The sequence below is a fragment of the Crocodylus siamensis genome, chromosome 7 (assembly GCF_052110815.1).
Source record: "Crocodylus siamensis isolate JL-2025a chromosome 7, ASM5211081v1, whole genome shotgun sequence".
Taxonomy (NCBI): domain Eukaryota; kingdom Metazoa; phylum Chordata; order Crocodylia; family Crocodylidae; genus Crocodylus; species Crocodylus siamensis.
In genome coordinates this window covers 25,411,367-25,426,147 of record NC_143401.1, presented here as the reverse complement: position 1 = coordinate 25,426,147, position 14,781 = coordinate 25,411,367, and the positions used below count along the sequence as shown (strand labels likewise).

The 14,781-nt window shown below is 50.0% G+C and overlaps 1 protein-coding gene across 13 annotated transcripts in view; it reads left to right on the top strand.

Moving 5' to 3' along the window:
- Positions 1-14,378, top strand: part of NDST2 (N-deacetylase and N-sulfotransferase 2) — a 254,323-nt gene extending 239,945 nt beyond the window's left edge. For 12 of the 13 annotated variants that reach the window (XM_090057086.1, XM_090057084.1, XM_090057085.1 and 9 more), the window contains 8 exons: positions 1,790-1,972; positions 2,772-2,868; positions 4,012-4,135; positions 5,841-6,015; positions 6,256-6,426; positions 11,134-11,243; positions 12,091-12,193; positions 12,417-14,378. In XM_090057086.1, the coding sequence (XP_089913212.1) occupies positions 1,790-1,972; positions 2,772-2,868; positions 4,012-4,135; positions 5,841-6,015; positions 6,256-6,426; positions 11,134-11,243; positions 12,091-12,193; positions 12,417-12,542 (1,089 nt within the window). In that variant the 3' untranslated portion in view covers positions 12,543-14,378. Of the gene's footprint in view, positions 1-1,789; positions 1,973-2,771; positions 2,869-4,011; positions 4,136-5,840; positions 6,016-6,255; positions 6,427-11,020; positions 11,244-12,090; positions 12,194-12,416 lie in introns of those variants that run through there. The other variant, XM_090057089.1, reaches the window with a different exon arrangement.
- Positions 14,379-14,781: the final 403 nt, after the last annotated feature.

The window sequence follows — 14,781 nt, the reverse complement described above, 5'->3', positions numbered from 1 at the left end:
CCAAACTCCTACTCAGTGGAAATCAATGGGGATTGTAGGCTCCTAAGAACCATTTTGGCTCTGGTCCTAAGTGACTTTCCAAGGCCACACCAGAAACCTGGCAGAGCAGAGGTGAACTGAGACATCTCAAGCACCAGTCTAGTTCCTTCACAGTGGAACTATCCTGCTCGTGGCCTGCTGCACCTCACATGGAGCTGGTATTTCAGCCAGGGCAACCTCTGCACAAGCAGGCTGGGGCCTGGCTGATCCCTAGCTGCACTCTGCTGTGGACAGGTGTGTCCAGCTACTGCCAGGAGGGGCCGGGGAGGAAGTGTGCTGGGTCAGCTGCCAGGACCTGGTCTCCTATGTTAATCCAGTTGGAATTGGTTACAAAAGTCATTATGCTAGAAACAGGCCCAACTGCAGCTCTTCTTCCTTCAGGTGTATTGAAGCATCTCCCTGAGTTGCTTCCCAGCAGCTGGCTCTGCTGACCTAGTTGTCCGTCCTTCGTGGGATTCAGCTTCAAGTTCCTCAGCAGTGGGTGTCCACATGACCATCAAGCCCCAAAGGCCTCTGAGAACCCTGTTGCTCCTGCACTCAGTTGCGCCAAAGAGGCACTAAATGGCTGCCTCCATCCTGTCTCTGGTTGTGCTGCTGATCTTTCACCCTTAAGGTATTTCTGTGCTTGACCGCACATGGCAGCATGGCAAGACCTGAGCTGTGCAGTTCCCTGGGAACTCTCAGAGCCACACTAGACCCCAGCTGGCAGCACTTGCATCCACATGCTAAAATATTTAGAAGCAAACTGTCAGGGGAAGTGAATCTGCCTGTGATGGGTGGCATCTGAACAAGGCAATTACCGCTCACTGCAGGGCTGAGAACAAACAGCTTGTGCCAACATTCAGGAGAAGAGTGAGCTGTGGGAGGGCTGTGCCTGCACCCAGGCCTTGGCCATGGCGGAAAGTCCAGCAGAGAGTCAGTCACACACCTCAAGACTCTGGGCCAGGTGTGGCACTGGCTCTCAGAGAGAGAGGGAAGAGGAAGGCTGTTACCTCAGGTGCATCATTCCTGTTTTAGAGGGTGATCCATCCCCCAGTTTTCCCTACATTTGTGATATTCACTCTCAACTGAATCAAACCTGCCCATAGAGACAGGCCCTGAGAAACTCCTGTCTGCCTTGGGCACTGGGACGCGGGGTTGTCCCTGGCCAGGCAATCTGTGCCAGTGAGCTGGACAAAGAAAGCTGTGACTTCCAGGGGGACCACTCCAGGACTTCTGCTCCCAGTTTCTGATGAGCACATACTTTCAGAGCTTCTGATGACCAGCAGAGATTGCCTGCCTAAACAGCTCTAGGCCCTCTGGTAACTAGGGTCAATACTTTATGCTTGAACCCAACAATTGGTGCCTGTGCCTGTGTCTTCCTGGGCAAGCAAAAATGTTTGCAAGAGGCACATGAGAGGGGGAAGCTGTGGAAGGGTTCCTCTAACACTAACAGCTCCTTGTGGGGGGTTGGCAGGGAATGCGCTGTGTTGTACGGCAGGCTTTCTTCTTGGCATTTTCCAGAATTAGACACTACTTAGGGATGGGGGAGGAGCTCCTGCCTTCTCTCCTGAGTTTCCATTGCTTTGGGCAGGTTGGGACGGGGTGGATCTGTACTCCCTTTTCACTGGAGGACAGCCATCATCTATGAGAAATGCATCTACCTCAACTCAGATAGCCGTGTTGGCCCTGAGAAGGAAAGAGCTTCATGCTTGGCCAGAGGGAATTCTTACTTGTCACTTAAACACTCACTGTCTTTCCCTGCCTGCAGATCAGCATCTTCATGACCCACCTGTCCAACTACGGGAATGACCGGCTGGGGCTGTACACCTTCGAGAGCCTGGTCAAGTTTGTACAGTGCTGGACCAACCTTCGCTTGCAGACTCTGCCCCCAATCCAGCTGGCCAAGAAGTACTTTGAGATCTTTCCCCAGGAAAAGAACCCACTGTGGCAGGTGAGGCAGGTTGGGATCTTTTTAAGAAGCATGTCCTACACTAAGTTAGGGCAGCACATGGGGAAGGAGAGATTTCCATAGTGATGCTACTCCAGCACACACAGCCATGGAGTGAGAGGGGAGGGAGGCAAGGCTGCAGTGGGCTCTGTTCCTGGCATAAGCTGAAGGGACAAAGGAAGCTGTTAAAAGTTATTGGCCTGGCACATTCTGCAGCCACAGGGATAGCTGAGGGTCCCAGCGTAGTTACAGCAAGCTAGCATGAAAGGTAAGCACATGGGGCAGGGCTGGTGCTGGAAAAGTTTGCAGACATATTAGCGTGATTAATCTGGAAGTAATTTCACACCACAGAATTCATGTTGGTTAAATAAAAACATGCTTATTCCATTTCATCCCAGCACAGCAGTTTTCTGCATGTTAATGAGCAGATAAAATTAACTGAAGGTGATAGAGTTGTCTGTCTGCCAGGACTTCACAGCTGCTGTGTTTTAACATCATGGTGTGGAAGAAAATGCTTCTCAGCCCAGCAGCGATGGTACTAGGTTGTGCAGGCTTGGGTGTATAGGGCAAGGACACCAGTAAAGCTTGCAAAAGGAGCTCAGACTCCTAACTCATGTAGGAGCTTTTGAAAGTGTTTTCCAGCATCTTTATTCGTGTGTTGTTGGTGCTCGGTGAAGTAGTGACGTGACTGTGAAATATCCCCTATGTATTACACAAGTGTCCCTTGAGGGCCCTCTATATCCACTGCTCCTTTTGGCATCAGCTCCATCGGTAACACCAAATTTTGCTCACTATCCTGCAGAATCCCTGTGATGATAAGAGGCACAAGGACATCTGGTCCAAAGAGAAAACATGTGATCGGCTCCCCAAGTTCCTCATCGTTGGACCTCAAAAAACTGGTAATTTTTTGAAAATTTGAATAATCCATTAAAGATCAATCCCAGGCAGTACCTGGCCTAGACCTGAGACCTGGCCCAGTAGAGCTTCTACAGATATACATACCTTATGAATTAGAAGTGAGCTGAACTGTTTCAACTCGAACCATGAATAGGGTTAAAGATGGAGTAGTTTTGCTACACTGGTATTCCTGTAGAATCAGTCAGAGGTAATATTTGCATTATTATAATATTTGCTTGTATCAGTGTCATTTGATAGGGCTATGAGTGTTACCTATGTCTATACTCAGAAGAGCTTAGAAGAGGTAATACTGGGTGCCCCCTGGTGCCATTCTTGTGCCCATCTGGGCTCTGATGAGGCCATCAATATCACGGGCACTCTCCTGGTCATTGCAGTTGTGAGCAGTGACCTGGCATGTAGTCTTTGAGCGAAGGAGCCAGTTCTACCCACTGACAAAGCCTCTTCAGTGAGAACAGGTCGAGAGCCCTGGCCTGTCTCTGCAGGGCACTTAAACAACAGATGCCAGTCAGTTGCGTAGAACAGGGTTCTCCACCCCACAGGAAGCAGTTCCCCCAGCCAAGCTGTTGCCTCCCACCCACGTTCCATTGTGAAGCTCTTCTGATCTGCCTGCAGCCTTGGCAGTGTGTATCCCACATGCTGGAGCAGTTCACCTTTCTGTGCTGACCAGGGCCATCCTTAACCCAGCTAGGCCAGGCCACAGAGAGCTACCAACTGACACCAACCTTCCTCATAACTCTCACCCACGCCCATAGCAGTCTGGACTCCTGCTGCCCCTGTGCCAGCATTGACAATGCTTCATCCCACCCTAAGGTGATGTTTGGGCTGCGAAAAAACACAGGCCAACTAGAATCAGGTTCAATCGCTGTGGAGACATGGTGCCATGGGTTTAATTCTGATTTGCAGCCTGGGTTCTTCCCCAGGCTCCCCTGTTGGCTAAAGCTGCATGCTTGAGATAACGCTGAGTTATCCAGGGCTATTTTAACATGAATTACAGTATCTAACTCTGGGACTCCAAGCTCCATCCAGCACACAGCTACATGGGGGCTTTTTGCTGTATAGAAATACCCATATTTCCTAGTCTTCAGAACAATGCAGGGTCCATTAACCATCACTTCTTCTTGCAGGCACCACAGCTGTGCACTTCTTCTTGACCATGCACCCTGCTGTCACCAGTAATTTTCCCAATCCATCCACCTTTGAAGAGATCCAGTTTTTCAATGGACCCAACTATCACAAAGGAATTGACTGGTCAGTGTATGAGCTGCACTCCTGCAGTCATGTCCGCTTCTCAGTAACTCTCTGCTCCATCCACCTCAGCCTTTTGCACTCCCATTTCTGCCCATTGGGGTTCATCTCAAGGTGCTCCACTCACATCCTCACAGGAAACTTCTCTCCATTTCTCTCCAGCCCCCAGCCCACTGGGGCATTGGGTCCTGGCAGTACATGTAGTCTGTAATCACATCTGCCCATAGCCCAACTTTGCCTAAATTTTTGAAGTTTGGCACCCTTTCCTTCAGGAAAATGGAACTGCACCTGTCCCTCCAGCCCTGCCATGTGGTGTTAAGTGATCTGCTCACTCAGGGCACATTGGAGAGATCTCCATAATATGGGACACTTCCATTATGTGCTTTGATAAGCTACGGAATAGTTAGGAGTGTTCACATCCCAAGCATTGAAAGCATCTGAGCTTGCACCTGGGTGGAGTATGGGGCAGCTGACACCTGGGTGCTTTTGTGTAGGCACTTTATCAACTCAGGTAGATGCCATTGCATCACTTCCACGTGGCCAGGGTGTGTATGTGTCCATAAGGACCTTCACTGGTGTGGGTAGGCTGGTGTAACAGTAAATGTCTCTACGTGGGGTTTATACCACTGACACTGTAGCAGTATCATTAAACTAGCACCTTTCCAATGCAGACCTCCCTCTGCAGGTCTGTCTTTACTGTAGAAAGAAAAAAAAAAACAGCACCACTGTGTCCAAACAGCATTAATTCATGCGTGACTGCTGCAGACATATCTCATGGCTCCTTGGGCTACACTAAGCCAAGCTGCTCCATGAAATCTTCCCTGGTGAATTTTGGGAGAATTTGCCTGACCTTTTTGGGCACCTAGGAAATTCTGGGATGCCCTAGTGGCCCACTAGGAGAATCATCTCACAGCCATACTGCCAAGTGCAAAGGGCAGTTGTATGAAGGTACTGGAGGACTAGGACTAGAGTGAGGTTGGCCTGCCTCCAGGATGCAGAGGGGTTGTGTTAGCACCTAACAAGTTGTCCTCACTTGGGTTTTTTAGCCTATGTCATGCCCCCCCCTGCCCTACCCCCCCCCCCCAAGTGAGCCAGGCAGCTTGTTAAAAAGCACTGCTGTGCTCAAGTTCAGGGGGTTTGTGCATAGATAGGCCTTTAAGGTCTGAGAACCTCACAGCCTTTGTTGCAGTGGCTTTCCTGTGAGGTGGGCCCCAACTATTATCCCCACTACGCAGAGGTTAAGTGACTTACTCAGGATCAGACAGGAAGTCCATGGCAGTACAGGAATTTGAATCTGATTTTCTTAAGTCCCAGGTGAGTGTGAAACTCTTGGAGTATCCTTCACTTCTTACAGGGTTTTCTTTGAAACTCCAGGAGCAAGCGTCTTACTTGGAACCTCCAGCTACTCCTGTCCACCACCCAAGTGGGTGTGCCCCACAAGTAAGAAAATGCTGCCTTAGCCCTTTATGTTCCCTACCTGATGTCAGGACCCAGATGCTGTTGGCAGTGCCCCCAGTCCAAGTCTGCCCCTCTCTGATGCCTATGTGCCCATTCACACCAAGCTCCTGTGTAGCTGGTGCTGGTGTTGTGAGTGCCAGGTACAGCGTGGAGGCCTGAGGAGGCGAATGGGTCACATACTTGTTTCCTGCTGGTCATCCTCCCCCTCACTCCATTCCATCTCATTCTCATTGTTGGCTTTGTTTGGCAGGTACATGGAATTCTTTCCCATCCCGTCCAATGCCAGCACAGACTTCATGTTTGAGAAAAGTGCCAACTACTTTGACACAGAGGTGGTACCAAAGCGTGGCGCGGCCCTGCTCCCACGAGCCAAAATCATCTCTGTCCTGATTAACCCCGCCGACCGAGCCTACTCCTGGTACCAGGTACCTCCCCTCTGCTGGGCTGGGCTGCACATGTGTTCTAGTTGGGGAAAGGGAGTACACTGATTTCTGCAAGGAGGGAGGGCCAAATTGGTCCTAGTTTTGGACAGCAGAGAGTTTGATGTTTACCAGGGACTTGGTGTGTCTGTGCTAGGAGCCAGTTGGGTGTATAGTGATGTGTTTGTTCAGGGAGAGGCAGAATCCTGTGTCCCTGTCTCCTAACCATGTGCATGTGTTCCCCAGCACCAGCGTGCTCACAACGACCCTGTGGCACTCAACTACACCTTCTACCAAGTGATCTCTGCGAAAGCCCAGGCCCGTCAGGAGCTGCGTAACCTGCAGAGCCGATGCCTGCTCCCTGGATGGTATTCGACACACCTAGAGCGCTGGCTGACATACTATCCCCCAGGGCAGGTATGAGTGCTACCACCTGTAGCAAAAGGGTGGTTGGGGTCAGTGAATGGTGTTGCGTGGAAACCAGCCGCTCTCAGGAGTGACAGAAGGCCCTTGTGCCAAAGGGGAAGAGGGCAAGAAAGTGGCCTGGCTTCTTGGAGCCCAGCATGGTGACAGCAGAGCCAAGGGCTATGCAGTCCCTCTCATTCTGCTGTCACTTCACCTCATGGCTTAGTCCGCTGCTTCCTGCCCTCCCGTGTGACTTGATAAGGGTTGAGGTTGGATATTTTATCATATCCTGCCCCCACACATTTCAGAATTTCAGCTGGGATCCAGCATCTACAGGCAGCAGAGTCAGCATCAGTGTCTAGAGCAGCGTGTCAAGCTCCACAGGCCAGATGAATGGCGCAGGGCTGGTCCACAGGCCAGATCAGGCCCATGGATCTACTCCCCATGCCTCTGCCTGCATGCCTGATCCATTGTAAGCAGCAACTGCCCAAGCTGGTCCAGGGCACCAGCTCCAGTAAGCATTGAAGCCCAGGACTGGCCCTGGCAAGCAATACAGCCTGAGACCTGGCCCTGCCAGGCTGCCCTGCTGGACCAGTCCTGGACCGTGCCATCCACACCACGCATTGGGTTCAGGTCCTGGGCAATGCCTCCTGCACCATCCAGAGGCATAGGCAGCAAGCAGCGTGGGCAGTGCAGCCTGAAACTGACCACAGCGAGTGCCACAGGTGGCCCATGTCTTGGACATTGCATGGGGTGGAGAGCAGTCTGGCATAGCAAAAGGAGCAGCACCAGGGCTCCATGGGTCATGTTTGACACTCCTGGTGTAGGTGGCTGTGAGCACCCCAGTAGTGCTGCACTGTGTGAAGACCCACAAAGGACTCATGTCCAGCAGTAGCAAGGCAGTGTGTATCCCCGGAATCCAGGGGTCGTGCAGCTGCCTGCCATCCTTTGCAGGGCTCTAAAGGGAGGCCTTAGGATCTGCTGCTTGTCATGATTGCTCCTAGCTTCAAGTAACTCTGCTCAGGGTGCATTTTATTGCTAAGGAGTCTGTTTATCAATTTCCTGAAGATAATTAACATGAAATGCAGATCATTTCAATCCATGAAGCCACCTTCGTTAGGACAAGAGGTTTAACTCTCCTGTGTGCTCGGGTCAGGGACTATCTTAGCAACCTGAGTTTTCTGCTCACCATAAATTTTGATTGCCCAGGACTCAGCCTCTGTTGACAAAGTTGTTCTTGGGGAGCTCACACTCCCACAGCCTCCTGTCAGGCACCTTTGGCCCTTGTTCTCTGCAGAAGCAATAACTGACTCTAGCGGGTGGATCTGTTCTCTCTTGCACACAGCCCTGCCATAGAACAGGAGGAGAGAGTGCAGGAAAGCAGAGCTCTGTGTTGGCTGTTAGAGCAGAACCAGTGCCTCCTGCCCTATGTGGGCAGCAGGATGCAACTCTGACAAGAGCAAACCAATCATGGTGCAGCCATGGAGAGCAAAGAGCAGCTGATGTCAGCTCTGCCCAGACTGCATGTGGTGCAGCTAGAGGTCAGCAGGTTACATCCCTTCCTCCACACCCTGCATGTACAACTGGGAACCCTGGTAGAAATTATAGATTAACTATGCCCCCCGCCACCACCACTATTAACTTAAAAGTGGCAGCAGCAGCTACAGGAAGCCAGACCGCACTTGCTTCTATGTTCAGAACTGGGGGCGTCAGCAAGGATCCACATCAATCTGAAGTATGTCATCACATGGCTGAGCATGCATCTGTCTCAATTAATAGCTGGCCAATTAGTACCAATGAAACAGGAGGGAGAGAGAGAGATCCCCTTAGCAGTATTATCTAGTGACAAGACTTTAAAATAATGGCAGGAAGGATGAATCAGAAACAGCTGTTAATTACACTGAAAACTTTTCAGCTGAGCTCATCACAAAAACTTAAAGTGCTCTGAAAAGGTGAAACTAGGGAGCTCGTCTGATCATGGCAAAGTCTGCTGGCCAGGCTTCTTCAGCTGGTGCACAGGACAAAGACTAAGGCTGGTTAGAATAAGACTCTGTGGACATGACGTCACTGCAGAGTTGCATAGTAAGATCAGCATCCAGGTTGGCCTAACCCAACTTCAAGCAGCCACACTAGATGGCTGGCCAGTCTGCTTTTGAAGATTTCCAGGGACTGTACCACCTCTGGAGGGAGCTCATTCCACAGTCTGGACACCCTAGTTTTGAAGTAGGCAGACAAGGTTCTTTGGGTGAATCTGGTATCTTTTATTAGACCAACTTAAATGGTTGGAAAACAGTTATTAAGCAAGCTTTCGGATTCAAAAACCCTTCGCCAAGCTAAGGAAGTTTCTGCAGCTGGTGTGTGCTCTTCCTGGATGGAATCTGCCTGTGTCCTTAGACCAACATGACTACAACCTACACCCCTGTAGTTTTGAAGTAGTTTTTCCTAACGTTGAGCCTGAAATGGTCTTCCAGGAGTTTGTGACCATTACTCCTATTTTTCCCCTGGGGTGCCCTGGTGAACAGTTGTTAGCTGAGCCCTTGATGTATTCCCCTGATGTAGTGGTAAGCTGCTACCAAGTCCCCTCTCAGCTTTCTCTTTTTGCTCAAGCCACTGCAGCCTGCCTGGAACTTCACTTAGGTTTGTCACTAAGATGTCTGGAGGTGCATCCTATGCTGCTTTTGCATGATTTAGGTTTTGCATGATTTAGCATGCTTTTGCTATGAGCAAGCTTGGCTGTTCTGGGTGCACAAGAGGAATTATGGGAAGGAACAGGAGAACTGTCAGTTGATGTATGCTTCAGCCTGCCTCCTCATTGTAAATGGAGTGGTTTAACCAGACTGAATGAAAACAGCATTCTGGTTTCAACCTATACTCCCAGGCAGTCAGCTTGCATGGGTTTGGCAGTAAGAGGGTTTTGTCAGGGCGATGGAAAAGGGGTTATAAGAGCTTGTCAGCAACATTCATTTAAGAAAACCAGTTTTTAGGAGGAAGAATTCTGCATTGCAAAAGGCACCAAAAATACTATAACAATGCAGTGACTTTATACAAAAGGGGGCTATTTCCCTGTCACTCTTTCTTACTGGGCTTTGTTTTAGTAAACTTAATTGCATAGGAAAAGACTCTACAAATTGTTCAAGGGTATTTAAACTGGTTGGTGTCTGGAAATCTGCCACAGAGAGGCTGTCATCCCCCACCCCCTCTAAACACCACTTCCTCACTTCCACTCCAGTATGACAGTCTGAGGCCAGGACAAAAAAAGGAGCCTTCCCATTCTGAGGCTGAAAAAAAGAGCTGCTAAGCTCATCTGAAGAGATGAATTGCCGCAGTCCAGTATGCCTGGTGTACCCATCTGTGGCCAGCAGCTTCTAGCATAGGGGCAGGCAATTATTTTGGGGGGAGGGCAAGTTTTGGCAAGCCGTCGCAGGCCGCATGGGTAGCCTCATCCCTTGACAGGTGCCCTACACCCTAGTTCCTGTCTTATGACTGGAAGTTCCACCCCCTAACCCCTGACCTTTGCCACCAAAAGTCCCTCCGCTTTCCCCTGGAAGTACATCACTTAACAAAGGCTTTTGCCATCTCAGAACTAGGAAAAAAAACCCAACAAATTTATAGTCTAAAAAGCAAACATCTAAGACATTCATTAATTTGATTTCAAAAAATATTTTTGTCCTGATTTATAGGTGTTTGTGTAGTGTACACAGGGGTGACTGCACAATAGCTTAAATGAAGTCTTACTCTTGTATATTATTGGGGGAGGGTGTGGGTGGTGTGGCTAGGGGTGAGGGAACATGTGCATGTGTGTGGATATATGAGGTGTGGGTGGGTATGGGGTTTGTGGGGGGAAAGGGTGGCTGAGGTATGTGAGGGGGTGTGGGTGTGGCAGTCTGCAAGTCTGGCAGTGTGAGAGGGAGTGTAGGTACATGTGTGGGTGGGGTGTACAAGTGGGACTCATCCTATGAACACACACCCCCACACTCTGTCCCTCCCTCCACCTCCCCCACCCACTCCTGGCCCTGGGGTACCAGCACAGGCCCCACACTCCTGCTTGCTGCCACTTACCCTTGCCTGTAGCTGCCATTTCCCGCAGGACTTTTTCTATAAATTTCCCTCAGGCGCAGGGAGGCGGGAAAAGCCCCAGGGGCCCAGGCGAGAAGCCTCTGTTAGGCGTGAGGCTTCTGGTTGGCAGGGGGTTAGGCAGGCCTTGCTGCTGGGCTTCAGGGTCCTGCCACCAGCTTCCCCTGCATGCTACTGCTCCTGTAATCTTGACAGGCAGCCAGGAACATAAATATTAATTTTCTAAATTTTTAGGGGTTCTGCAGGCCAGCTAGAATGGCCTGGTGAGCAGGATTTTGCCCACCCCTGTTCTAGCAGCTGCTACATGACCCTAGGCCTCAGCTCCCCAGAGCTTGCCCCCAATTTATTCCTTGCGAGCAATTGCCAATTAAATATAGCTTCTTGTGACAAGAAGCCAGTGTTTGTCAGCCATGCTCAGAGGAGGAAAAGGAACTGTAACACTGTGGAGAGCAGCATGTTAAAAAAAAAAGAAAAAAAAAAAAAAAAAAAAAGAAGCAACAGGCTCTTGAGCCAAGGTCTGCAATTGTTCTAGGCATCTGATTGCACAGCGCTCCTTCACGAAAGCCCAACCCCAGAGACGCTCCTTCTCTGGGTGCATGACAGAAACTGACAGACCCAGGAAGCTCATGGAGGGTCTCCTTTCAGATTCTGATTGTGGATGGTCAGGAGCTCCGGCACAACCCTGCCTCCATCATGGACAGCATCCAGAAGTTCTTGGGGGTGATACCACTCTTCAACTACACCCAGGCTCTCAAGTAAGGATGCTTCAGTATGCACACAACATTGCGCATAGTTATGGGCGAGGCACAGCAGTGGAAGCTTGACCATGACTGCCCTTCGGGGGAGAAGGGCTGTAACCAGCTGTCTGAAGGTTCTGCAGAGGGTTGCAGTTTGCAACTGAGGAGCATGGGGAGGCTGCCTTAGAACTGTTACACCCTTAGCCGTTGGTGTAGACACCCTGACAGAGCGATTAAACCCTTGCCTCCAAAACCAGATGGAAACCGTGGCCAGTCTGGGCCCTTCTGGTTATGTCACTTCTCAAGAGCTAGAAATGGGCTGAGTGGGTACTGGGGAGGGAGGTCTCACTCTTCTTAGGAGCTGTACTACCCGAGTTTGACTTTCTGGGTATGTGCCTGTAGGCCAGAATAGACCATAGGATGCATGCTGGAGTACAGGTGCCCCTCATGCTGCCCTAGAAGCCTCCCTCCCTAAAAGTCAGCCTCTCCAAGCCCTGTTGCTGGGTAGTGAGGTTCTCAGTACAGTAATGCCTCATTCAGGACCTTGTTATCACAGTAGCTGCTGGGGGACAGGATATTTTTCCCTGTGCTGGTTTAAAACCACAAGGCTGAGGTTTTGAGCACAATAGGATGGTAGTCTAACTCCAATACAGACCAGGATTTTTTTTTTTGACACTAGCTCCTACAGAACTCTAATTAACCTTTTTTTTTCCCCCTTCATTGTCAACACTGAAAAAAAGTGCTCAGAAGAAGCAAACAGCACAGAATGAAACATCAGCGTTTAAAAATCTTGAACAGGGACTCAGCTAAGGGAAAGGAAGACATTCATGTACTCCTTGATTTTTAACATAAATGTCTTTTTCAGGTTTGATGAGGCAAAAGGCTTTTGGTGCCAGGTACTGGAGGGGGGGAAGACAAAATGCCTGGGAAAGAGTAAAGGAAGAAAATATCCCGATATGGATTCCTCGGTGAGTAGCCTGCTCAAGCAAAAACTGTGGTGCCCAAAGAGCAGTGGGGACACTGTGCATGGTCAGGCCTGAATGCAAGTGCCTTTCTTCTTCCTAGGAGATGTTGTCGCTGAATCAGCAGCAGGGAACAACAGGGGACAGGGACCTCTGCATTAGAGGAATGTGTTGTTGAGGGCAAGACATTATTTAACCTTCACTAACACCATCTACCTTCTCCATGCAGTCACGGCTGTTCCTACGAGACTTCTACCGGGAGCACAACATTGAGTTATCCAAGCTGATGAACAGACTCGGACAGCCCCTTCCGACATGGCTCCGGGAAGAAGTGCAGAATGCCAGCTGGAGCTGAGCCTGACTGGCAGCCATATAGTGCTGTCACTCCTACCGGAGTGGAAATACCTTACACTGCCATCTCTTGTCACTCAAAAAAAAAAATACTGGACAAAAGGGCAGGAGCAGGGAACGTGTGCAGAGCCCCTCCTCCTGTCCCGGCAAGGGCTGCTGCCTCTGTCCGTGTCACCCACCAAGACGCAGAGGATGTGGCAACAGTGCAAATTGGGCCCTTAAGTATTAATGGTTTGTCACATAGCTTTGTGCAAGATGAATGCAGAGCAAATGCAATCACTCCCAGTTCAGCACCTGCCTCACCCCTTCCCAAGCAGAGAAGCACCACAGACCTCTGGTGGGCTTCACCCCCCTCCTCCAAGCAAAGCAGGCTGGCAAGGGGGGGTGGAAAAAGGAGAATGGTAGCCCTCTGTATACAGCCCACTATGTGCAGAGCACCCAAAGCATGGTGGCTAGCGTTAAAACCTTACTCCAGTAACACTACTGAAACAGACTTGGTGTGAGGGGCCTGTGCTTTGGCTGGTGGGTGGCAAGGTGGGGCTGTGACAGAGCAAAGTGAGGGTGTAGGTCAGTGTAGCAGAGGCAAGGAGAGGCATCAGTCCCACCACTTTCTCTGTGTGTTGGAGGTTGGTGCCACTGACACTGTGTGGCACCTCAGAATTGCACCCAGTAGTCTGGGCCCTGCTCCAGTGGTATGAAAATTGCCTTTCCCTGCCTGCAGCCTTGCTGTCATGATCCTGTGTCCAGTGAGTAAAGTTACGGGGCCATGGGAGATGAGGCAGAGATTTGCACAAGTTGCCATAAGTAAACCACTTGTTTTAAGGCAGAAATGAGAATGTGTGCGCTCTCTTGCTTGCTCTCACACAACTCTGTGTGGGTGACTGGCCTTTGCCTGCTGAAGCTCCTAAATGTGGTTTGTGGCCCAGTATAACCAAGCAGGGCTCCTTCAGGTCAGCCTCCCCTCCCACCAGGTGCTGTGCAGTACCATCTTTGGTGGGGACATCAACAGACCTGGGCTTCATCAGCCTACATTAAATGAAAAAGGATCCAAATGAAGGCAAGGGCAGAAGGTGAGGCCTTAAGCCTGTTTCAGACCACAGCTAGTCACCTATGCCATGGGGTTTTGTCTTACTCTGATCAGGCACTCTAGAGCAGCAAGGGACTGAGTCACTTCTGAAACAGTTGCTGCTTCATTTTGCTGTTACATTCTTAAGTTCTCTTTGGCTGAGCCATGGGCACTTCTCATGTATAAGGGGAGCCTCTGGAGGCAGCAGGTTCTCTCTCCCACCCCACAGCATTATGCACACAGGAGAGAAGGTGGGGGAATGCTTCTTCTTCAGAAGACAGAGGCTCCCCGAGAGCTTTCTGGCCAGGAACGTACATAACTTACGGCAATTTCTGCAACTGTCATGATTTTTCCCCCCTCCCCATCAGGGAAGAGAAGCTGTTTCAACCAAGCTTTTTTCATTGAGCCCTAGGTATTGTGTATTTTTAAATGGTGCATTTACCATTGTATGTAAATGTATATAACATGCAATATAGTATTTTATTCCATGTGCCCTGGGGAAGGGTAAACCTTGTGCAGTCGGAAAAAAGAGGAACAAAACCCATTCTCAACCTTGTTAAAGGCCAGAAGAGGCAAGCTGAGGAGAGCCCCACTTCCTGCACTGGATTCATGTATAATGTCATTCACATTGAATGATGATGATAACGGAGAAATTCTTGGCTCTCGCAGCTGAGCACAAGTGTCTGAATAAAGGCTAGAAGTAGCAATAAATGTACTACTTATTTTTTGTTGGGCTGCGCTAGTCTGCCACCTTATCTTCTGCCTGCGGTTGCTCACACAGCAAAAGCCACCCTTCCCTCAGGGTGTGCAGGGACAGCTGCTAGCCCCAAGGCTATGGCAAGCAGCAGCTCTATGCCACAGAGCTGTACATTGTACAACAGGCTGCAGCCAGGAATAGGCTCACATCTCTGATGAAACAAGACCAAGTCCAGTGCTGCTCAGGGCATGACCAGGGAACAGCCTGCTGTAGGATTAGCACATCTATAAAGGTGCTCACATTCTCTCATTTCACTCAGCTACTAATTAAATTTGAGGCTAGGTGACATTATAGTTAAAATTAGGCAGCTGTTTGAACAAACAGAAATAGCCAGCTATCAGGACCCCACACACTTCAAATTGCAGACCAGGGCCTGAGGCAGAACCCACCCAAAAAAATGCAGGTGCAGTACAGCCTGCG